This window comes from Prenolepis imparis, unplaced genomic scaffold, assembly GCF_030444845.1.
Source record: "Prenolepis imparis isolate NDT839.2.m4 unplaced genomic scaffold, iyPreImpa1.0 SCAF_5, whole genome shotgun sequence".
Taxonomy (NCBI): domain Eukaryota; kingdom Metazoa; phylum Arthropoda; class Insecta; order Hymenoptera; family Formicidae; genus Prenolepis; species Prenolepis imparis.
Window position 1 is genome coordinate 8707227 of NW_028141163.1, and position 26702 is coordinate 8733928.

The 26702-nt window shown below is 31.5% G+C and overlaps 1 protein-coding gene across 1 annotated transcript in view; it reads right to left on the minus strand.

Moving 5' to 3' along the window:
- Nucleotides 1–2755: 2755 nt before the first annotated feature.
- The window catches only part of LOC145936662 (LON peptidase N-terminal domain and RING finger protein 3), a 39802-nt gene continuing 15855 nt past the window's right edge, over nucleotides 2756–26702 (minus strand). Inside the window, exons 2-9 of the mRNA XM_083039079.1 lie at nucleotides 9568–9686; nucleotides 9159–9281; nucleotides 6318–6512; nucleotides 5892–5991; nucleotides 5599–5798; nucleotides 4153–4454; nucleotides 3614–3821; nucleotides 2756–3260 (exon numbers count right to left, since the gene is read on the minus strand). Of these exons, the coding sequence (XP_082895205.1) occupies nucleotides 2898–3260; nucleotides 3614–3821; nucleotides 4153–4454; nucleotides 5599–5798; nucleotides 5892–5991; nucleotides 6318–6512; nucleotides 9159–9281; nucleotides 9568–9686 (1610 nt within the window). The 3' untranslated portion in view covers nucleotides 2756–2897. The remainder of the gene's footprint in view (nucleotides 3261–3613; nucleotides 3822–4152; nucleotides 4455–5598; nucleotides 5799–5891; nucleotides 5992–6317; nucleotides 6513–9158; nucleotides 9282–9567; nucleotides 9687–26702) is intronic.

Here is a 26702-nt window from a genome sequence, read left to right on the forward strand (position 1 = left end):
TTACATTGAAATTTTATACACGTGGAAGAACAAGCAAGTAACTGCCAAAGATCTGAGAAAGACAATGTGTTGGAATATTCTTTTTTTCTAATTAGACTATTTAATTGCGACAATAGTAATGACAATCGTGCTATACGTGCTTATGTTTCTTAAGAAATGATTGCGCGATTGATATGACTTTTCTAGCTCCTCAGGCGATCTCTGTGTCTCGACGGTACGAAAAGCCGCGTGAAAATAAATTATTATGTGCTAGCATAATCAAAAAATCTTACGAGCGATAGAATAAATCTAGACGGTATAAAAAGATTTCGGGATTTTTTGGGCCCCGCGGAACACGCGAACCATCCGTCGTTGTGTAAAATCTGCACGGCGCGATCGTCAACGCGTTCGAAAAAAATTTTCGTGATTCGCGATTCGTGCAATTAACATCAGAGAGCCGAAAAGGATCTCACGCATTCTCGTCTGAGAATATATTTGCGCTTTTCCGAATAAACTTTACAATCGCGCTTTCGCGCGTGATTGTACCGGCAGACTCGTGGAACGTTCGTAGAGCGATTGCACCAATGAATGCAACTTTGGCATGTGCATTACGTCGCGAAAAATCGCTTGACAGCATCTAATCATGATAATCTGTATCCTGATATTTAGATTTTTTATATTTTTTGTCAATAATGTACAAATTATTATAGATATTTACATATACAATAGTTTCACCATTATCCTTTTTAATCTGTTTCACATTTTTAAAAAACTGAATGAAGTTAAATATTATTGTAATAAAATGAAAAATAATGGATGTTTTCATAATTAAAATAATAAGATAAAGTTACACGCACTAGACATGTATATATTTGTTTATATGCACAATAAATAAATTATGTCACCATTAGAAAATTAGAAAAGTTTCAATTCCAATTATATAAATAAAGTAAAAATGTACATTTTCTATATGCAAACAGCATTATTTTTCATCTAGTGCAGTTTTGCCGACAGCATTATTTTTCATCTAGTGCATTCGCTCACCGACGAATTTTCGTGCACGAGATTTCGATGCATCTACGTGAAACGGAAGTGAGCTCCTTAACATGCATATATGTATATATATAGTGTATCGAATATTATCGAAACAAAAAAGTATATCCCTGGAAATTTAACGAGATCTAATTACAGCGCAGTAATGTTGAGACATCTTATACATAATAAATATAGAATAAAATATTGTAATTGTAGAAATTAATCTCGATCACAAAATTATTTTGAAGAAAACTGATTTTATAATTTAAATTTTGATTAAAACAATTGATTGTCATTATATGACTGACAGTATAAAAATCATTAAATCATGTATTATATTAAAACAAATGTAAACCTTGTAAACTATTACAATAAAATATAATATTCGATCCGTTATATTACACACTCAAGAATTATAACATTATTACCTATGCGTTATAACGCATTAAAATATTTAAAGTGGAATGACTTACTTCCGATTTTATCACGTATATGCATTCGAATGTGTATACATAAATATGTGTGTATACATATATATATGTAAGTATATAATATGTAGTTATATAATATTATCTGGAAGAACAGATTTGCGTTAGCAAGAGGATCGGTACGCCTTACTGAGGAAACGTGACGTCTCGTTCTTACAGATATGTTTCCATCATTGTGACCAAAATTTTTATCAGATTATTAACGCAGTTATTTCACATCACAATTAATTCTGGAACGTCAGTAGGAATAAATTATTATGTAACACGCAATTTATTGCATAAAAAATTTACTCAAAAATAATATACTGCATAAAAATAAATATTGTTCATATCCCAGTTAGCGTTCCAGATTATAATAATAATAATTATTTTTACTTAATAATAATTATTACTTCTACTTACTTTTTGTAAGTGAACGTACCTTTTCTTCGTCATCCCGTTGATAAGGCGTTCTGTAGAAGATTTAACGAGTACAAAGTACAGTTCAAATTGGAACTTAATTTATATGGAAACATTTGAAGAGTCCTCTATCGATTTTGATAATCTTTTAAGTATGTATAAAACAGATCAAAATAAAAAATTTATTTTTTTTTGTGTTTTTCGTAGCTTCAAGAGTTGAAATAATTTCTCTGAACAGATACGGCAAATTTATCTGTTCTTGAACGAATATCGTGGAAATTGTAAGATATATTAAAACACGTTTTAAGCAAAAGTTTTGAATATATATATATATTCACTTCCAAACATTTCCTCTTTAAACCTAAGAAGAGAGACAAGGAGCCGCCCGAAACTCCCCGCCAAACGGAATCGAGGGACAGGTGCATTTGCTGATCGATTGACCCAATTTTCTAACAGGGCATTCCAAGTGTTCACGCGTTCTACGGATATTTTGTACGTCGAATAGTATTGAAGGGTCAATCGAAGACTCGCGTCGCGGGGACGACAGCGGATGAGAGATCGATGTAGAAAAGATTTAACCGACTAAATAATAGTTTAGAGCGTAAATAACAGAAATGTCTTCCTGTGACATGGACTTAGAGAACTATCATGTCTTGCGCAAGAATGCGCAATAGGATCAAAAATATGAGCTTAGTAAATGCAGTTTTCAAGATTTGCAGTCTGTGGAAAAGTTGGAGATATCGCGTCACCTTAATCATTTCTACCGAGTGATATCAAAGCTTGTTCGACAAATAATTAAAGAATTATTTAATAGAAAGTTAGAGAATATTTTTCAAATAATTTTTGTTCGGTTAAAAAGATTACTACTGCTTTCTAAAGATTCTTTTGCTATTGGAAGTTTCTTCGCAGAACGCGAGATGCAAGATTCGCCGTTCTATCTCCAGGCCACAGAATGACATTGGTTGCTTCCAAGGTATCGAGACACTTCGTTGCTCTCTACGATTGCTGAACGACCGATATCGCTGTTTCCGTGATCGTTCTTCCATCCCTACAAATGCTCGACGGCGTTGTCGTCTGTTCAGATTGAGCGGCTGCGACAGTTGGTTGCCTCTGCTCCATGTGATCGAGAGTTTTCTCGATGGCTCGCAGCCGCTTTTCGAGACTAGTAGTGCCCAGAATACCCACTTGTAACTGCGGTCCCAGCGGCAGGATTGCAAGCAACCACCATGTCCACGATGGACCATCCGGTAGACGCGACCAGTCTTCCTCTGTATCCGGCATACGTCCGAATACTCGTTGAATCTCGGACTTCTGCGAGGTAGGCACTGTGTCCCACCATCTTCGGCCTTTCGCTCGTACCTATATGATAATGGTAAATAATGGTGATAGATATCAGCAAATTGTCGAAACTGTAGCTGTCTCTTCTTGTCATTATGACGTGAAAAATGTTTTTCTTTTTACTTTTTTTAAACAAATTAACATTATGAATAAAAATATCTGCGTGTGAAATGCTCGAGAGAAATGAAAAAATCTAACAATTTCTTAAAGTTTAAGCTAACAGGATCGTTAGTTAACATTTAATTAAAAATAAGAAAAAAATTTGATACAAATTCTCGTATTGCGGAAGAATAATTGTGACATCGTAAAATTAAAAATTTATTATATTATATACATATATATATATATATATATCTGAGCAGACTCTTCCTTACCTTATCATGAAGTTCCAAGAGATTTAATAATTGATCCTGCTGCACGATGGTATCCCTGAGAAATTCCACCTGTGCCGTATCGTAACCATCTTTTTCTCCACCGGAAAGTACTCTAAATCTTCTACCACCGATCGTGCTGAGAATACTGCAGCCGTCTTTCAGTAATACCCGATCTCGAATATCCAGCATAGTACCATATTCCGCGTATCTGAAATAACGCAATATTATTGTTCCATTATTAATTGTTATTATATAGCATTTTTTCATTTTTTAGATAATATATGTAATAAATTTATACAAGTTATAAATTATATATAATAATATTATATATAATAAAAAATATTTATTACGAAAATTCTTTCATATTCAAATAACAAATTTTCTTATTTATAATAATTAATTGATGTAACAAATATTGATCAAAAGGAATGTAAGTGAAGTAAAAAAGTAAAATATTCAGAAATTAAATTATTGATGTAAATTCTAAGTCTTTGCAGGCAAATTGTATTTAAATTTATTGCAAACAAAAAGCGACGTACCTTTTCGTGCCCGTTGCCTCTTTATTAAGACACGCGGCGATTCCGAACTGGCGCACTCCACTCTCAACGCATCTTCTGACCATCAGTCTGTACCTAGGCTCGTAGACGAAGAGGGGACAGGCGACACATGGGAAGGCGGTTGTGCAGATGAAGACGGCGATCTGTTCATTACCCAAAAGACCCAGTCCCTGGACCAGTTCGAGCCGATGATTCATTGCTCTGGAGGTATATTCCGCGGGCGCCACTGTTTTAAGCGCTTTCTCTACAAAATCCGTTACGGTTTTCTGGCTACTGGCTAGATACTGAAAGCGGAAGAAGATAATTGGTCAATGACCTTGTCTATGAGTATTGATTATATCATTTTCGAACAAGTGGAACAAATCAATTATTCTTGATTTGTGTTTAATTTAAAATACATGTTAGTTAGAAATATTTGAGATAAAAAGTGGAAATAAAAACTTAATTGTAGTGTGTGTGTCGTCCTATATACTATAATTTAGATTTATATAGATTTATATATATTTCACGAATTTGACGTGTTGAAAATTAATAAAACAGCAATGCGGTTTATATAATGCCAGTCACACCCCCAATAATAAAGAGAGCGTCGTAGGAAGAATCTTTCTAGATAAGTACAATTATTTATTGATATTGCGGAGATAGCACGAGGAAACAAGCAAATCCACAGAACCACAAGATCACCGTTGATCCGCGCATCACGTTGTCCTCATCGTCATTAAATATAATACTCGTACAAGCGATCGGTAATGACGTTACGAACGCGGAAGCTCACGACGATCGCCTCGACGACCGCAAACAATAATCATTTCGATCTGCGGCATCGTCGTTAACCGCTAGGAAGCATTATGTCTCATTTGCGAATAGGTGTTGTTGCAGCATCTCGCGTCGATGTATTTCCCTGCCAAGCTCTTCGGGATCAACGACTCGTGTGACTAATCAGCAAGTTTTAAAATACAAGAAAATATTTGAGGGAAAAAGATATGAAATACCTCAGTCGTGAAATTACGATTGTAATGACAGAGAATCAGAAAGCTATCACAATAATTTGGAATTAACGCAACTATTTTGTACTTTGACTTCAAATAATCCAAGAGTCTAGACAATCTGTGAAAAATATTGGAGAATGTACATATTTCTTCTATAAGCATTGAATTATGTAATAAGAATCGTACAGGCTTCTTGTTTTATACACGGTACGTTGATTCCGAAGCTAATTTTTCTAGAGATATTTGATATTTTGCGAGAAAGAGAATTTTTTTATATATCCTTTTATTAAATTAAATCTCCTCGAAATTTGTACTTTCAAGAATATATTTTAGAATTATTATAACAATTGTAGTTCTAATGTATTAGATTATTACGAATAATAATTTTTTGAAACGCTAAAATATTAATTAAAATTGATTAATAAAAATTATTTCTTACGTCGGCCAAAGATGTGACGCATAAAGGACAGGCCGAAGAGTAATCCAGGCAGCGATCCAGACACATCCAGCAATAAGTGTGACCACATGGTGTTGTGACAGGTTTCCAGAGCAGGCGGCAGCATAAAATACAATCCAATTCTCCGGCGGTGCCGCCGGAAAGGGATGGCAGAAGGATTTCGGCGGGTCTCGGTTCGAATCCTGCAAATGAAACACAGTCTCAGGATATTTTTAAGAATATAAAGAAGATATAAAATTCGAATATATAGGTAGCGGTCGGTGGAATACACTTACGTTTCAGTTTTTCTACATCCTGATAAACACAGTTCAGACTTGCTTGCAACTTTGTATTGACCTGTGGCGTGATGGATGAACGAAATCTTCTATTTATCGCCTGTAAAGAAAAAAAGAAGAAATAAGATGAAAAAAAGTAATATAATAAGCTTTGAACGATTGTGTGAAATAAAAAAATCAAATTGACTCGATGAATTTGAGATTAGATATTACATACATACATACATACATCGATAAACAATAAAGCAAGAATAAAAATCGGATAACGCACAAAATATAAAATTTAAGCGTTTTAATATAAATGTTTACAGCACACTTTTTCATTATTTATCTCAAATTGCGCAAGATTTGACGTAAGCCCTCTTTATCAAGCAAAAAATAATAGACAGGCAGAATGATAATTAATATAATTTTCGAGAAACGCACCTGAGTGAATTCCTCTTCGCCACTGCTATTGTCCTCGCAATCAGATCTGTTCAGGGTAGCACGTTGCCTACGTTTGGGATTCATTAACTGATGACGGTTTCTCGTGCGTGACGCGTTCTTCGTTAAATTGTATGGCGTGCGTGGCGACAGAACATTCTGTCGACGTATTCCTGGCGACAGCGCTCTGTGCAGAATCTATGACACGTTTACAAATTTGATAACATAATATGTGCGCTAATCAAACAAGTTATAGAATGTGACAAAGTAGACGACGAGCAATGCAGATTATTTATTACTCAAAGTAAACTTCAAAGCATTGATAATATGAAATAATATCATTGAATCTTTGAATATGCTATCTCTGTGTGTATGTTTATTTAATTAATTCAAATGGAAATTATAAACTTGTATACATAAAAAGTAATGAAACAATATATAAAGGCCTTAACGAGACTCTATGTTGGTGAAAACATTTTTTATTATTAGATTATTCGATAATGTTTATACTTATTTTGTTTATCTAATAATAAAACATTTTTTCACCAACATATAGAGTCTTGTTAAGGCCTTTATATATTGTTTCATTACTTTTTAATTAATTTAATTTAATTATTTATTTTCCAAAGAGAAAGAAAAAAAGGAGAGGAAGGAAAGAAAAGGGAAAAAATTGGAAATCTGATGAAATATATAGATGACGAGTAATGCAGATTATATTTATTCCTCAAAGTAAACTTCAAAGCATTGATAATATCATTGAATCTTTGAAATATGCTATATCTATGTGTGTTTATTTAATTAATTAAATTTAATTATTTTCTAGAAAAAAAGAAAAAAGGAGAGAAAGAAAACAAAAAAAAAAGAGAGTGAAAATCTGACATAAAGAATATAAGTGTCAATTATCATTACTTGATTCTCTAATTAAATTAAAATTAATAATAGGTATGTGTTTAATATATTAATATATGTTTTTATAATTTAATTCTCTTCCTTAAACTTTTAACAGAATGTATATAAAATAAAATAAATATGTATAAATAAATCGGCTAATACCAATATTAAAATAATAAATGTATGTCAAAAATGCATATTAAAATTAGGTTTACGAAATATAATCACTATTAGAGACACGATTTCTTTCAACAAAAGATTAACATTGCAAATTAATAGACTATGGCAAACCAGAATTTCAATTGAAACTTTTGCTAGCGATGACTTAAATCCATTGTTCCCTCAGTAACCACGCAAATCTTTCTTGACGTGTTCCATATGCGAAAATTTGAAGATTTGAAGATTAACGAGAACTCAGCCGTTAAATCAGCGTAATTAACGCATGAAATATCGCGGTTAGACAATCTGCAGGATGTTTTCGGATGATGAAAGTAAAAGTACGCCTTCCATAATGTAGATCCGACCAACGGATTCAACGGGAAAGAATGATTCCCCGATCTTATATAAGTGGCAATGCAGCTTGCATCAATGATTCCGCCATCGGGCGTTCGCTTATGTAATCGTTGTACGTTCGAGAAAGAAAAGAATTCAACGCGCTCCGTTTTTCGAATTATTTAGCATCAAAATTTGACGCAATTCGTCAGCGTTGAATTATTTAATGCTCATCGATTGTTACCATATACGCAATCGCACGGTTTGTAGATATTCAAGTAAAAATTTCGCAATGTTGCGAAATTTAACGTCGAATCAAATCATTTCGATGTTAAATATCCATCAGAATTTAATATTTGACGTTCATATATAGCTCGGATACAAGTCCTACGATGACGTTTAAGTATTTTGAATTTACATATCGCAGTTTATTATATTTGTTTTTATCTGCTTGTTGTCAGATAAAATATAAATTTAACGCGAATTAAAAGATCTCGGTTCAAATGGCAGAAAGATCTCGGTTCAAATGGCAGAAAAGCATATAAATATGAAAATGACGAATTTAAAATCGTATTATGTAAGAAAATTTATGCAGCGAAGTTAAAGATGCAGCGCGTCATACACATCGCAGGGCGAAAGATTGACAGATCAACTTCGAGACAGAGACTTTTTTTCAAGAAGATAAATGAGAGGAAGGTATGATAGTTAAAAAAAAAAAAAAAATCGACGTAGAAGGAGTTTTGCATTATGTATAAGAGGGTGGAAAACGCAGTGGCGCGGGGTCGTGCGTCACACAGTGGAAGATCGATATATCGACGCAGTGTAGCTACCGCGAAGAACAACACGAGGAAACGGCGCACTCGCTCTGGCGAGAATAACATCGAAGACTCGCGTTCGTGTGCGAATGTGGTTATCGTTGCCCCTGGCGTGCGGGTCACTCACCTGACGACTATCGTACCGAGTCATTAAGCCGGCACGCGGCCGCCAGCAGTCGTGCCGGAAACGCCGCTGCGCGCGTTTCTTTTGTCTCGTTGATGCTCTCCAAGAGAAGCGATCTCAAGCGCATTCCGTCAGTCGCGCGATACTGATTGTCCTACCCGGGAAAATGTGGATTCTTTTTTTACCTGCGATCTCTGTGGCCAATCTCTCATCATGTTCTCTCATTTCTACCAGTTACAGGAGATACGCGGATACTCGATAAATTTGTGTAAGCGATGCTCGAAATGTGAATCGAATCTGGATGATCGATAATTTCTGGTTGCCGGAAGAGCTTCAATTATGCGACACTTTTCATGACAGAAAGGACATTTTAATTTTTAGATCTAAAATTCTAGAGTTATCCAAATTTATTATTATCGGACAATGCAATTTGTATTTTGCGAGTTAGTGTATATTTGATTAATATTTCGTAATTGTTGCACCATTGAATTCGTTAATTTTTATAATGAACGATGAATGTACCTTGGTCAATTCATGGCGTACAGCTTGAGGATTTTTGTCAATGGCCACGCTAATGCAGAGAGCATAGAGTGCTTCTTCGTGTCTTCCAAGGGCCGACAAAGCGATCCCTCTTCTATAGTGTCCCTAAAAAGACAAAAAATATGAAATTTTTATCGTTATATATAAATATTAATTTAATAATTATTTTTTCGATAATAGTAAAATTATATAATAATAATTTTAGTATGTACACCTTTAATAAAATCGAAAAAATTAGCATGCGTACATATTCTACAAATTGATAAAATAAAAAGGTATGAAAAGTTACTTATATGCATTTGGATTTAAAGTACACACACCAAGAAAATTCTTCTGTTATCTGACACATGCACTGATTTTATATGTAGGCGTAAGTTCTGTGTTTTCTCACCTTGCCCCAGTCTGGTCGCAATCTAACTGCATGATCAGCGTCCGTGAGAGCGGCTAAAGGCCTATTCAACAGGAGCAAGACGTGAGCTCTGTTGCTACGATGAAGTGGGCTATTCGGTGCTGAAACACGAGAAAATAAGCTATTGTAGATTATTATCAAATATATAGATAGAAATATATAGATTATTATATATAGATTATTATCAAATAATAAATAAATTTTATATTTCGGAATATTTTAAAATTTATCCCATAGGTATAAACAAAGAATAATCGGAATAATTTTACTCGATTCTATATTTTGACTGTGAGTATGTATATATGCTGTATGTCTCTTTGGTGATGAGTATTATTCTTCAATATTATAATTTCGTATACTCATGCAACAATAAAAATGCAAAGCAGATGCAGTTGCAAATAATTAATAAAGTATTTGATGATATAATTGCATTTTAACAATTTCTTTCTTGTAAATTTATGAACATTAATGATATGATATACATATACAAACACGTATATAATAATATAAGTTTATTGATATTTAGATGAATCATAGCATTCAAAAGAATGCATCAATATGCATTATTGACGCACACGTTGATGCATATCCTCCGTAAGAATGCGCTTATAAGCGTAATCGCGTATCAATTATGAGCTGTCTGTGTTTCTTTTAAAGATTAACAGTTTGCTCGTTTAATTCCGCGAAAACTTGTCTCTCGCAAAAAAAGGCCGTTCATTTATAAGCGGCGATGAGGCAGATTTCATGGAAGCGACCGCGGACGATGCCATCGACCGATGCAGGCGGCGGCGGCGCATCCTGGCATTGTGAGCAATGTCATTGCCTCCGCGGCTACAGTCCCTTACTTGGTCGGAGACGAATTTCCGGCTCGCACGTCAATGTCGCGAATACCAAAAGCGACATTTTATCGAGGAATTTATTTGAAAATAAAAATCTCTACTCTCGTTAAAATAAATTGCAGAAAAAAATGCAATTAAAATAGAAGAAATAGCTGTCTGTTTTTCAGATTTCAACATTTTTTGATTATTTAAAAAATCAATGAAAATCTAAATTTTACAATTCTCTTTTTATATTTGTCTACATCTTAAGTTTTAGATAATACAAGACTATTGAAAGAGAATGTTAAAGAGAATTTGTATTACACAATTTTTTTACGAAACGTTTGCTAAGAATATTAATCGTCGAAGATGTAAAGAGTCTGTAAGAGTCTGTAAAGAGTCTGTAAGATGCTGTGTAGGCTTTTAAATTGCATGCAAGAATAGCAAAGTAAATTAAAGTAATGAGTTGAAAGGACCGAAAAGTTTAATGGCTTGATATATGAGAGAAGATGGTTGGGAAAAATCCAATTAATATTTGCTTCCACACAATATTTTTTTAAATAATCGTCTTAAAATATATAAATATGCTGTAACAAAAAGCTGATGATTCGCGTGTTTGATTGAGTTTCAATTCAATAAGTGCTAATCCTGAGAGTAATAACTGTTTAGTCTGTAATGCGACAACGATTCGCATAATTGCCTTAATTCATCTATGCGTTTCCGGAATAAATAAAAAGCCGGACACGTATAATCATTAAACATCTATTAGTCATATACTGTCTCGCAGTGGTTCTGCAATGTTGCAAGAAATCTCGAACAGCCGATATACTAGATATATATCGAGGACAATTCCTATAAGCTAACTTATGTAACCTGTTTATTCTGAAGATTACGACAGTTCGCTTTAATTTAAAAATGCGACGTGGAAAAATCTAATCGCTACGCGGACGTTATTGTATGAGCCGCTTATTTTTAAAGTAACCTAAATCGGATCTTAAGAATCCCGTGAAATTACTGTTAAAATACACGCGTAGTTTACTTAATTTCATTGTTAGCATATATTCACAATTTTAGTAGAATTGTTAAATTTTTATTTGTTATTTTCACGTTTAATGCATATGATTAGTAAATTATCGCATGCTATTTTCATATTTAATGCATATTAAAATGCAGCTAGAACCAATTAATTTTAATATCAAATTTATTTTATGATCTTTATTTCATAATCCTATATATAATTAGCAGAATTAATTTCACGGTCTTATTTATGTAATTAAAGAATAAATGCTAAAATTGAGATTTGTACAAAATATTGCTTCAGCTTGAACTTCTGGCACAATTATTACTGTTTTATCATAATACATACAATTCATCGAGAAATTAAGTCTAGAGTTCCGATCATACTGATTACGTAAGTGCTTGTGCGCGATTAAATGCGTGCTAGAGGAACGCAATTTTCCACGTGGATTGTCAGGCTGTAAGAAATACAACGGGATACCGACAAACAAGTTCATTCATTAGCACGATCATTCTTCCGAGTATGACGTAAAAAATCTTGCTCTTCCTGTCTGTTTAATCGAATGCCAAGGTTCGCCTCGGATGATCGATCGCTTGCTCACCACGTGCCCGTTAAAGCGCCTATACTTCCTAATGATCTTCCTTTTAGAGATAACTAAATCTAAATCAATTTTAATCCTGCTCAATTGTATGACAAGTGCTTATTAATTAAATTGAGTTGTTTCTTTCAAAGGTATAATCAGAAAAAAACTTTTATATTCTTTAAAAAAAAAGAGAGATAAAGAATGCTTAAATTTTTCATATTTAAAGTATATTTGAAGACAAGATTCTCTCTTATGATTTGCTAAGATCTTTAAGTTTTGACTATGCTAGAAAATGTCGAATTACTGATTTCTTTCAAATTTTTATGTGTAGATTTTTATATTTCCAATTTTTGCAATTAACAATTTTATCGATAATATTTGTTAATAATTTATTCTTTTTTTATTTTATACTTTCTATAAATTAGGAAATCTCTGAATCTCTTCAAGATTAAAGAATTTAAAAAGATAGTAATTTCTTTTTTAATTCTGTACCAAGATTACAAAGTTTATATATACAATATTAATGTGCACTTTAATATCAATTTTCTTGAATAAAATTTTCTTTACCAAAAGATTAACAGTTTAAATATTCTATAAATAAAGTTCTGTTATAGAGCGTGATAGAAAGGAATGCGGATCACCGAACACAAAGTTAAAGATAAACCGGTTTTCAGTTTATAAATATATTGATCGCACTAAATAAATTTGATTTGCATTTGAAATTTTGTTGTATATTATATTTCGAAAATATTTGATCTCAAAAATATAATATTTTTATATTATATATATCTTGCTTAAAAATATGAATCACTTAAACTAGTAAATTAGTCAGCATTGGCAGTAATAATTACATAATTATCTTTATCTTAAGAGTATAGTAATTCTTCATTTATCAGATATAAAATACTATTCTCTACATTTCTTAAATCGCAATAATTCATAAGAATTTTTTACAAAACGTTATTCTTAAAAAAATGTTTCTAGAAAAAAACCGAGTTTACATGTACATTATTTTTTCAGCATTTATACATAAATATAAAATTTATATATAATTTATATATAGAAAGATACAAATCAATTTCTGTTTTTAGAACTGCTTTTTAGAATTAAGTACAATTTTATCGGATTAACGAAATGCCTGAATCGCACGAAGATGCATTAATGCACATCGAGAGATTCGATGCCGCATGTGCAACCAGGCGCGACAGACGGCTGCTGACCTTCGTTGGAAAGAAGACGAGCGGTATGAAACCGAAGAAAAAGAGAGGAATAAGGAGGGACTGCCAGCACCGAGTTCGAGAACCGAGTTAACGGAGCGTTGTACGGCGGTATACTCTTGTAAGCGTTCACGTGAGAATCGGAGCAAGAACTGTTGCTGTGCACATGTTGCCGAGCTTGTGCATTCTCGGCATTCTCAAGAATAAGAATCGCGACATGAAAAGATTGGAAATATGCGAGTGTTCAGTTTTCATTGCATAGATCATAAATGACGTGAGAAATCTTTATTATTACTTATCGCAATAATATACGAAATTTAATAAAAGAGTGACCGCAAAAGCCTATTATATGATGGGACATTAATCTCCGAAAAATTTAAAGTTGAGCATAGAGGTAGTTTTGGAGATAGGGGTCAAAGTGGCCAAATTCCAACATTGTCCAAGCACAATAGACACAACAACTTTGATAATAATGGTATTTTGACTAGAATTAGTCAAAATGGTTCTCTGACCACTGTACTAAAAATTTGACCTCTATCCCTGTTGTTTAATTTTTTAAGAGAGTGAAACTACCCTCAAAAAAGTTTTTGCTGAATTTCTCGAAAACGAAATTATCAGAGAAATTTTTGTGTCTATTGTGCTTATTGTTAGACAATATTAAAATAAGTTGACATACAATCTGATTCGAATTTCGAGGTCCAGAAAATAGGCTAAAAAACAGGTGTTTTTGCGGTCACTCTTTGATGAACCTTTGCGATATCATCTTTTCAATCTTAAAGTTAAGCAATTTGAGAAGCAAGTTTTCGCTGATTTTGTCTAAAAAATACATCAATTATTTTTAATTATTAATTAAAGTATTAATCAAGCATTAATCTGTGAGCCAATCTCGCTCTCTTGTGGTACAGTAGGCGTTTAATTTACGGGTGTGGAAATGTTGCGACGGTCTTCCTGAGTTGCAAGCGGAGAGCGATGCAACTGCATCCGGCTGGCCGCCGGCCAACCGCGAAGGGAGAAGCGAAAGGCGGGAAGAAGGGAAAGAATACAGCATAAGCGGTTGCAATATACAGAGAGCCGCGTGTCGGTGCAGCTGCAACGGTCGACGTATCGTCGTTGCAACGAAGTAGACGTCACCCATGCCGGCGCGGCACAAACAGTCGCGCGTTACGTAAAGGTCGGTCACCCGGCGCGTACTACTACTGCACTGTCGTCACCGCGGTTGTTGCTGGTATCGTGTCGCTGATGCTATTTGCCGTGCGCAATTACCGCGTGTCTTATGGGAACGGGTTGTCCCGATTTAGCAAGCTGCCTTGGAATAATTATGGCTAATAACAAAATTTAAACGTCACTTTTTGTTTATAAAAACGAAGACAGAGATTCGTTCGATTTTTGGTGGAAAATTATAGAATCACATCATAGCTGATAATGAGATTTTGTTGCTCTACAAAGATATCAATTTTATTCCTGAGAAAGAGAATTTTATCCCTCCAACTTCATATGAGAATATATTATAAAATATCTGACATATGAGAAATATTATAAAATATTTCTTCTATGGGATTGTATGAATGTTATTTGTTTAATGAAGAAATTTATTACCTTTTTTACGGAAAGATTGCTCCAATGTAAAGAATGGGAGCCTCTTAGAATAATTTTTATAACTGTAATAATAAAGATTCTATATAACACATATTTTTGTCTCTTAAAATTATACTATTTATGAGAATAGAAAGACTATTAATTTAAAATTATAAAATTGCAAAAGTATAAAAAAAACTGTAATATATGTATAGTGTATACAAATGACAAATTTATCAAAAAGATAGATTTGAAAACATCTCTGCAATTAAAACAAGGATCTTCGCAAAACAATTTTTGGAGAATTATAATTGATACATTATTCGACCTATTTATATAAAGTACCGTAATGCGTGCTCAATCTTAAAATATATTTACTGTGTAGGTGTACGTGTGAGAGCTGTCAAATTAACCGCGAACGTGGATATACTCTATATTTGAGTCATTCAGCAGACACGAATGATAATCCGTCAACCAGCGAGGTGTACAATGTATCACTGACTGTGACATCTCGTTGCTTATCTGTGTGCCGTGAAGAGCGTAGAGATTTTCTCTTACGTATATTTCGTCTTTCTATTCTGGCAACGATCAATAATGCTCCACACGACGGAGCGAACGTACGCCGTAACTTCTCCTCGTGTCACCTGCCAAATCACTCACTGATATTTCTCTTAGACGCATACCCTTGCATCATTAATTCGCATTAATCGAGTGTTCGACCTTATCAGTAAATAAATCACTAATTTTCACGACAGAAGACAATTGAATTTTCTTTTAATATTTTGTATTATAATCTTTCGTAAATAATTTTTTGTTACAATTTTTTTTGTACAATACGTCAGTATTATAATATTGCAGTACATGAGTGAACATTAATACGAATTCTGATATAGCACATAATATCGAATTCAAATAATATGTTAATATGTTAATTTTTTAAACAAATTTATTATTTCACTTTTTGACGAAAGGGTTAACTCTTTACATTCGACTGATTATTTTACATAACTCATAATAAAAAGTTACGTATTGCTTTATTTTTATTTGTCGAAAATAAAAAAGATTCTTCTTTAACAATTTAATCAGTCGCGACCGACAATATATTTATGAGAAATATATATGAAATTATATAATTGCATTAATTTCAGAAGTATTAAAATTTCTTAATGCAATTTCGAGTCAACAATATCATAATTTTATTAATCTAATTTATGCCGCATTTCAGAGGCAAGATGTTCCGTATAAATCAAGATAAATTATAATTTTAAATAATTGTACAGAAATATTCAATTGCGCAATAACACTCAAACATTTAATTCAATGAGCAGTTCCAGTTGAGTTAGAACGTAAGTTTAGTTAGTTACGTAAGAACAAAATAATTTCTGGCGGATAGTTTGCCAAGCGACAGTTTAATATATAGCATGCTCGATAAAAATCTACCAGAATTTTGGAAACAAATTACTCGAATGACTACGAGTAAGCAAGCTTCTAAGTTATATAATTCCTTGCACATTATTACTAATGTCAGATATTTAAAACTATCATATAATAGATTTTATTGTGGCGTTTTAATGTGGCTTCCAAAGAAGGATTTTATCAGACTTGTTAATTGAGATTGATCTTCAGTAGAAAATGTCAATTTATAGAATTCATTTATAGGTTCTTAAAATCAATTACCGACAAATTTAATTTACATCTGCAATAAAACTTATAGGAAAATAACAATGTGAAAACACAAATATTTAATAAGATAACATTATATATGTATATCCTTTATTTTGTCTCTTTGATATATCTTTATCTTTCTTTATTAAAAGTTTTCTTATCAATTGATATAAATTCTTTCTCATCCGAGTAACATAGAGCCTCGTGATTCAATATATTTCTTCCAAAATACTGATGTATATATTTACAATACACAATAGTCGGACGACTAAAGGGATTCTAATGTAAGTAAAAAATCGATAATCAAGTATGTAGGAAATTCTACGATCATACTATGGTCGCGCAATTCCTTAAACGAGAGCACGGAAATCATTGTTTATCGCCTACAACACATCTCGTCGAGTTGAGCTCATTGTAAACGGTAATATTATGTAACGGCGGTTACATACTATATCTATAATAGACGTCGGCGACGTATATAATGGTCGATACCTAAAGACGTAGGCTCATTCTCATATTGGACGCCTACTGTTTCCTCAATAAATTCGATATCCGTTTTCTTTGCAAGCGATGATTGGAATATGCATCATCACTGAATTGCTCTATTAAACTCTCTTTATATTAAATTGACTAGAAATAATAAAGCATTGATATATATATTACAAAATATATCTTTATGATTATATAATTACGATTTCTGAAAGATTTATCTCATGGTTCTTACAAAAAAAAGGAAAAAGCTTAGATAATATAAGTATCTATCCAAGATTATTAATTTTGTAACAACGTATATTATATAATTAGCATACGCCCATTTTGTATAGTATATATCTCGTATATTAATTATAATATATCTCAATTTTTCTATAAAGTTTTAAAATTTTATTATTTATTTGACTGTCATTTTTTCCTCGTCAATCATATTACGTAATACACTTTATTATAATATATATTTTATTATATATATATATATATATATATATATATATATAAGTTATCTAGAATTTTCTGCATTTTTTGTCAACAATTTATTTACAGTTATTAGTTACCATTAATTTAACATATATATATAATAGCAGTTAATTATAATATTATTTTATGTATTTTGTATAAATCATATGTGAAAAATTCATTTTATTATTCGATAGTTGTCCCTGTATGTGTGTGTAAAAGAGATTTATTGTTTCTTTTACAATTATTTATTTTATTCAATTTAAATTTTAAAAAAATATTTTCTTTTTCATTAACTTCTCTTTTCTTATAGTTGTATATTTATTTCTTCTTCTTTTTTAATAGAATTTTGTAATTTTAAAAAATTTATCATTGAGTCCTATATACATATATATATGTATATATGTACATCATAAGTGTTCTACTTTTGTATCGTGCGAGAATTTCTGTTCCACTTTTGCTACGAGCAATTACTATCGGGAATTATCTCTGTGGAAAGTGTTTCGACTTTCTCTCGGCTGCAGAAAGCGCCTCTCGTTCTTCGACATGCGATAGTAATGGTAACCTTCATCCGTGGCTTCGCGCATAGTCAAGGTGCTTTTTCATGGTCAAGTATCACAGCCGGTGATACTTCCGCCGTAATACTCTCAATCGAGTTTCCCGTCTCCAAGACCTACTCTCTCTCTCTCTCTTTTTTAAATATTTTTAATATATTTTTTAATTACTTCTATTTCCTTCTATTTTAAAGATTTTACAATAACAGATGACTCGGTGCAAATATCCTTAAAATATATTTAATTATTATGTTGCACGGCTAAAAACAAAAGATTCGAAAATGCTTTGATCTTTTTGTATCAATATTTGTCGATTTATAATTCTAAATTCTAAGAAAAGCGTATGAAATTTTAAATAATGCAGCGGGTGCATACATTGTGTATGCATATAGATAACATTCCGTTGTAATCGGCTTTTAAAATTAGAGAACATTCGTTATTATTATAATTGTGACGTTACGTAACAAATTCATAGAATTCTTAAGTGTCATTGATAATATTTCGGGGAAATGCAATACAACGATGCAGACGAGTATATATAAATATATTATTATACTGATAAAATCAAAGTAAGATGTAGAACATTCAACGTATAACACGTAACATTTACGATATGTTTAAAATTTAAATCGGATTTATTCTTCTCGATATCACGCATTCATAGAATTTACTAAAGTTCTAAATGATGCAATTTCAGTTGCTCTAATGTGTTAGTGAAAGAATTTCTGCGTTATATATATTTAAGATTGCTTTTAGAAATTTTTTCACTTTATAGAGTAAATATATAATTATTATAAATAATATAATATTAATGTAAGAATATAATTTATTTGTTAATGATTTTTAGATATTAAAGATATTTGTTAATATTTCTAAAAAGTAATAGTGATAAATTTTAATTACATATCTGTGTCATCACCTATAAGCCATTATATTTGAGCAGTGCATAGTTAACGAAATTTCTCCTAAATTACATTCACATTTAAACTTTTCTCCCCATAATTGTAAGACTTGCATAACTTTATGACATCTAATTATTTCATAGCCTCGATCTTAGTACCATCTTCAATTACCGACTTTTAAGTAATCTTAGTTATAATCGCTCCCCCCTAATTATTAATACGCATCCAGAAAATCGTTACACATATATAGCTTTCGACATCCAAAATCGACCGATCAATTTCGTCGGGGTACACAGAAGCCGGAGCGCTGCCTACGATTATATGCGTAGCGTTAGTCCTTACATAACGCTTTTTATTATGTAATTGACAGAAACGCGCACGCACGCGCATGCCGGCGAAAGTTTCGTAACTGAAAAAAAGCCTCCGAAATAAGAAAATTTTCGATGAATTTAAGCGACCATATATAAAATTGTGATCGATTAAGAGACTTCTTAATATAAAAAAAATTAATAATTTTTTCAATTATTTTTTGCTTTAATAACATTTGGGGAAATTGCATGTCTTAAAAATATTTATGTGAAAAAAGCTAAGTGTTATTCATTATTTAAAATTTCTTTTTACTTATTTATCTATTCTTTTATATAAAAATATAAATATAACCGTATGCTCTTTTATAGAATGTAATATTGTTAATCTTTGAATAGTTAAATTCTAAATCCAATTTAAGTACATCTGAAAATATGTGGAAATAAAAGCTTGTTTTTTTCTTTTTATTGTGAATTTATAATATAAATATATAGTAGATCAATTGTGAGTAATTAGAACTGTTTTTCTGTGACGCAAGTAATTAGCATTTGCCTGACGTAATATTTTACGTTTTCTCAATTTAGTGACATAATACTTGTATATATTACATAATAGTGTTACATGTATTATATAATCTATATATGTGTATTTTTTTCATATTAAGAGGGCCATAATTTATTTTTTCTATTTTCTGCTATTTATATAAAAATAAAATGGATCTTGATAAAAAACTTTATACGGATTATCAATAATCGTTATTGATAAAGTATACATTTTTATTTTTATTATGTAAAATTTCTTTTCATTAGACCTTGCCTTTAGAATTACGAGGATAAGAACATCATGTACAAGATACTTATATAAATTACATCTTATATATGTTATATAATATAATAGATAAGCATCGTTGCTAAATCGGCTATATCCACAAGACTATCTTCATTCTGTATTCTATCAGACTGCTTTAATTGTTTTAGGCGTTTACCTAAACTTGCCTCGCTACGAGAGAGCTCGAAGAACAAATTTCATACCTCTCTACGCGATGCGCTCCTCGTTAAATAATGTAATGATGGCCTAGACGACTACAGCCGGGACTCCGCGCAGTGTCAACGTAACCATTTATATAAATCTATCGTTACGCAATCGGTCGGCCGATCTCCACGAGCAGATAGATTCGGTCGAGCCGCGTCGTTATGACGAGGACCGATCGCGATATGGATATTAATAGTATTTTTATATTACCGAAATATCATATAAATAATGAGAAATTTTGTCTTTGATATTCAGATATTTTAATTTTTTTATCGTGAAAATATTATTTTCTATTATTTTTCGTTAATATTATAACATTGATTAGCTATATTTTAAGCTATTTATTTTAGCTATTATTAGCATTTCTCTATAACAGCAGCTCTTATGTTCTACTTTTGCGTCCCGGCAAGATATAATCGTATAAAATTTAATTTTTAACTCGATGCAACAATTATTTTAACTTCTAATATTTTAAAAATATTAATTTTCTGCAACTATTAAGATTTTTTTTCGATAAAAAGATAATGATATCAAAAGATGTAAAAAAAGTATTAATAAATAAATTTTTTTGACATTATATGTAGCATAGTTATTTCAGAGAGCTCATAACACAACATTGCAGCATTTCTCAGTCGAGCAACTCCAGATCCTTTCTATAAACATGATTATTTATGTACATTCTGATTTCAACACCGTAGAAAATGAGACAGTTGAGAACGAGTGGGTGGCACATTATGTTCACATCGGTATTGTGTAGTTATGTACGACTACATGTGTTACAGCAGATTGACTTTATCGTGCATGTAGGATCGTCGCGTTCGTGATATATGTCGTTTTCATGACATGATATATTTTGTTTTGTATTAGGCAAATATTTTATTGCATACGTGAAAGATGCATTAAATATTCGACACAATTATATATGCATATATATATATATATACAGTTTCATAGAGGATTATTACCATTTTTTAAATTTCTTTAGCACATTTAAAACTGAATTGAAAGACATGTCGAAAACATTAACAGCATCTGAGTAAAAGCAATTAAAAATTAATTAAAAATTTAATTAATTTTAAACCAACAAAATAAAATAAATATTAGTAAGAAAAGGAGGCTTGAAGTATTGATGCAGTTATTGATCTTTAATATAATTCTGCTTAAATAGGCTTGTAAGATCTTTTCGACTCGACGCTATAATAAAGATATTTTACTCATATCAGAAATTGCGGCAATAATAAATTTTTTAATATTTAATATCTTCTTATATCTTTTAATATTTAATATCTTCTAAAAAGTATATGTGCTTTCTCCTTTACATTTGACCAAAATTCATGAAATATTCAGTGATCGTGTGCTTTTATTTCTAATGTAACATTTTAATGATCCTGTCTTATTTAATTAATTTATTATTAATTTTAAAGATAGCACATATTAAAAGTTTATTAGGGGGGTTACAAAATATTTCTTAATTATTATTTTTTTCTTAAACAGTCATTCAGTTCATTTTGTACTACATAGTTGTAATAATAAATCAATTCTTAAAATCCAGTTAATGTAGATCTCAATTGTTAACAACCAATTGGCCAAATAAATTATATGGGTCAATTTAATTATAAATATGTACAAGTAAACAATTATTCACACCCTCTGTCATATACATATATATATATATATATATATATATATATATATATATATATATGTATAAATTGAAATACTTAATCTCGGAATAATTTTTAACGCTGACGTGTGTTCATTTTTGCTTCGATCGAAATATATTATGCAATCATAAAGGGCGGACGACGAGAAAACGTTTACGAGCCACTTTTCTCCTTTTCCCGAACGGGAAAGAGGAAACAACGGTGTATCCGCCACGTCAGAAAGCATGTCCCGCCGAAAATAAATCGGGAGTCCCCCCGATGGCGCGAAATCGACCCGACGTATCGCAATGCCGGCGTATGGCAGCTCGCCAGAAGAGCACAAAGTTTACATAACAGAGGAGTTTGACAGTACGCCGGGCACGTGACCGCGGGGCCTCTCTATCTTATCTCGGCTAACATGCGCCGGTCCGCCGCGGCGTGTTGCACGTCACATTGCTCTTATTATTTCCTTTTACGTAATCGGCGGTCCCGCTTATCGACCGGCTATCCCAGACACTCTGGGCGTTTCCCGCCAACTTGGTCCGCGGTTTCCGCCGTTGATATCCGTCGAGCTTCCGGCGTTTTGCAGTGGACAAGATAAGATAATTACCAGAATCACACAGAGGGTCCTCTTTGGGATTTATTTCTCTCTCTTTTCCTTTGTCTTTTTAATATCAAAGTTGCGTTAATAATACTGTGGCACTTATAAACTGCATTTTCTGCGGTCTTAACGGAGATCTGACAGTTCGTCAATTGACGGAACCACACGTGCAAAAGTTTCTTTCTGGCTCTACGATACCCGTGTGCTTTTATAAAGTTTAATACATATTTCAAAGATATATGCGTTTAATATAATTCGTTCTTTCATTTGATAGGAAGTATTAAAAATATTTTGGAGAGATAAAAGGGAAGCGCTGACGAAACCCTCGTTGACGGAAAGCATGTCGAGGAGAAGAGCGTTACATAAGAGTAGCGTTGATAAGAGTTACGGCCGTAATTTGGCACGTGTGGAATAGGGCTGTTACGATGTGAAGCATGCCGTTTTGCGTAGCTCATAAGTTATACAACGGACTTACATGAAGGAATCACGTGTACGGGAGCAAATGTCATTCGCCAACGAGATTCTCGCTCCTTGCAATCAGGTAGAAAATCCTAACAGTTGGTACTATCATCTGTTTCTGTCGACTCGGGATATATGAGTTACGATAGTTGCACTAGCTGTCAATTAATATCTGAAATATGCGCAATTCGGAATGCGCCGTGTATGTATTTCCCACATAATCTCGATGAGCGCGAGTTTCTTGAGAGATCATGACATGATAATATTTAAAGTTTAATAAATATCGCCTGCTAGATATTGAAATGATAAATATAGCACGTGAAAGAATATTCTCAATTAACTCTTTATGATTTTAACAAATTGTAGAGTTACTTTGAAAAATACGAAATATATAATATACTTTTATATATACACTTTATTACAAATACTTTTACTGATAATAATTCAACATAACTCTGATCTCCTTACTTAATTCTGATATCTACTGAGTTTGATGAGCTCTGAAAAATCAGGTTGGTCAGAACCCATCCTGGAGCAGGCAAAGTCATTTTAGCTCGACTTGACTTAAATTGAAAAAATTAGAATTTTTTAAGAAGAGAGATTATCAGAAGGAGAGAAAGCATCCTCCTTTTCGACATTTTGTCCCTCAACAAGGATCTTGTTCTTCTAAGTTTCTGACATTTCCTATAAAGTAAGAGAACAAACTGTCCAACATATTTATGAAATATGCTACGTATGAGCTCAACATTATGTATAAAATATAATAAAAATTTGGAAAATAATATTTTTCAATCAAGATTTGTTTGAAAGATTCTTCGACAGAAAGAGTTTTTGTTGTAAAAGAGTTTAAAATAATATTTTGCAACATTTCTGTTATATATAAACTTTTTGTTTTCAAGTTAATGCTTTAAATTGTAAACTAAATTTTTACTTTTTTTTAATTACATTATCTAACGTTACATTTATTACACATCAATTTTTTTAATTTGCAAATTTTATATAATTATTTTATTACATTAATTATTTTACTATTTTTTTAATTATTTTACTTTTCATGTTATATAATATCAAAATATAAAAAATAGATTTGCAATAATCTGCATGTTAAAGTAGATGTATTATAGATATATTATTTTTAACTGGAAAACAAAAAGAGTTTTGAATGGTAGATTTTTTGATTCTGCGGCAATCTATTACGGAATACCAATATGGGGGAATGCTAAATGCGCGTGTACAGAAAAGGATACGTGTCGGTGAAAAGAAAAGATAAGTTGCATGTCACTACGACCTAGTTTCCATTTGCGTTTTCCGAACTCTCTTTATCATTGAATATCGGAAAACGCCGAGAGCATGCTCGACCTTTTCTTTACAATGCGATCCTATATCATCATATTATGTTCGATAAATGAGTATTTCGTGTTAAAAGAAAATACAAATTGCACTAGCACGAAAAGTTTTTAAAGTTTTGTTATACAATAAGTAGTATATATGTTATTGTAAAATTAAAGCAGTTCTTGTAGAGTTTTCGGTATACTGATGCATTTACTTAAAAATTCTAATCAGTAGTATTAATATAATTTTTATTAATTATCTAAAGGATATTTTAATAGTGCTTACGATTAGAACTTTTTATATAAAATGTATATATTAATAAATATTAATACTATAACGCGAGAACTGCTTTAAAATAAACATAGCTCCTGAAAATCGATTAGCGTTTTATATAGATACATGCTAGTATGTCTTTTTTGCACAAAATAAATTATTTAAGAAATATTTTTATAATTAAGATTTATCAGAAAAAAAATACATAAATATGTTTAGAACTATACGAGAACTATTTTAAAATAGAATTTTCAAAAATGGATCAGCATCTCACTTTGATTCTGGTACATGTGCGCCTTTGCTTGTGATTATTCTATTTTAATCAAAGCTGTTTGTTTTCAAAAGATAAAACTTTCTTTAGAAATCACAAAATTATAAATCTTTGAAAATCTGACGAAAAAAAAGAAGAAAAATATCGTAGGGTGAGCTGTTTAAATTTGGCATTTGTTCTGAAACATTTTCCTTGGCTGGAACGATTCGTTTATACTATCCAGAACTATCATAAAACTATTGAAAATAAAGTCTGAACTTTTAATAATTTACGGGTTTTTTCGTGAAACAATACGACTTGCCGCACATTATCTTAGCACACAGATTTCTTATATAGAAAGTATATAAGAGTTATAATTATTTTTAATTATATAACTATAAATACTGTATTAGAGATTTTTTTTAAAGTCACATTCTAGCATTTTTATATATAAAGCTTTTATTAAGCTATCTAATTATTAGTGCAGTTTATTACAATATTCACGAAAAAAGACGGCGATACTTTTTCAATGTGTATGTCGCTCTCTCGATTAAGAAAAGCTTCCGCCGGATTAAATGGTGAATCACGAATTGACGTGCGTGCGCGCCCGCGCTTGCAACCCGGCGAATGAGTAAGAGCGAATCTCGCGAGCATCTTACGTAATTCGTCTCGATCGCAACTCAAACATTGTAGGCGCAACAACACGCGCCGTGGAATCCGGTTTTAGATCCGGATCGATTTATGGCTGTTCGTTTATAAGCGATTTCCTATTTAACGTCGAGTCGACCGAATTTCTGTCATCATGGTAAACGTCATCATCTGACTAACCGATTAGAGTGTCTCGCTCAATGATTCATTTAGTCAAGCAAATCCATGTCAATTACGAAAGTTGGATTTAGTCGTTTGTGGATTTTATTTTCTATTGTTCTTGGATCGTTTTGTAACAATAATGATTATGCATTCGTATTTTTGACCGGCTTACTTTCGAATTTCTGATGATAATTATGTAATTTGCTATGAGATCATAATGCCGTTTTTCAAATAATTGAATTAAATAATTGATTGTCTCCAAGATGGAAATGTCGAGGTTTTAATAAAAAATAATTTGCATTAAATTTACATATATTGAATATATCGATATACGTATTTCAAATGTGAGAGTCATTTATATTTACAAGTATTCTAATTGTAAGCTAACAATAAGTCTTTAGATATATAATTCTATGCATTGTGTATAAATGTTTAATTCTTTTTTATATATAATAAATATATTCTTTATTCGTAATATTTTCATGTAATATATAATTGTGAAAATATAACGTTGCTTTTTTAATTTAAAAACTAGACCAGAGGAGATCCTTAAATAAATATTTGTTCCTTATAAATCTTTTAACAGCAAAGCATTACATATATTTTATATAATAATTTTAAATTTAGATAAGATTTTAAATTTTATTTATACTGATAAATTGGATTATACTGCTCTTTAAACAATCGACGACGAAACTTTTTTGTATATGTAATATGTAATTTTAAAGTACATACATAATTTTGTCACGAATAATACAATGATTTTCTAGAATAACTAAAACCTTGTATCACGAGGCTGAAACAGCATTACAGATGCCTGTAACGCCATTGTAAACAATAAAATATTACGTTCTTTTTTTATTATTAGGTTTTCTAAGCTTTGTTGATCAAAATGCTGATAGATAAAAAAATTACGAAAAAAAATAAAGATTGTTAATTTAAAAGTTTTCGTTTTAAATTAATAGTTTATACTAACAAATAATTTTTTTTATTATTTGATATGATAATTATTTGTCATTAGATTTGGTGTAAATATTTCTTATTTGCATTGATATTCGTATGATAAGTGCAATTGAAACAATAATAATAATTACGAACGCAACTTAACTTTATTTCATGTTTGTCCGA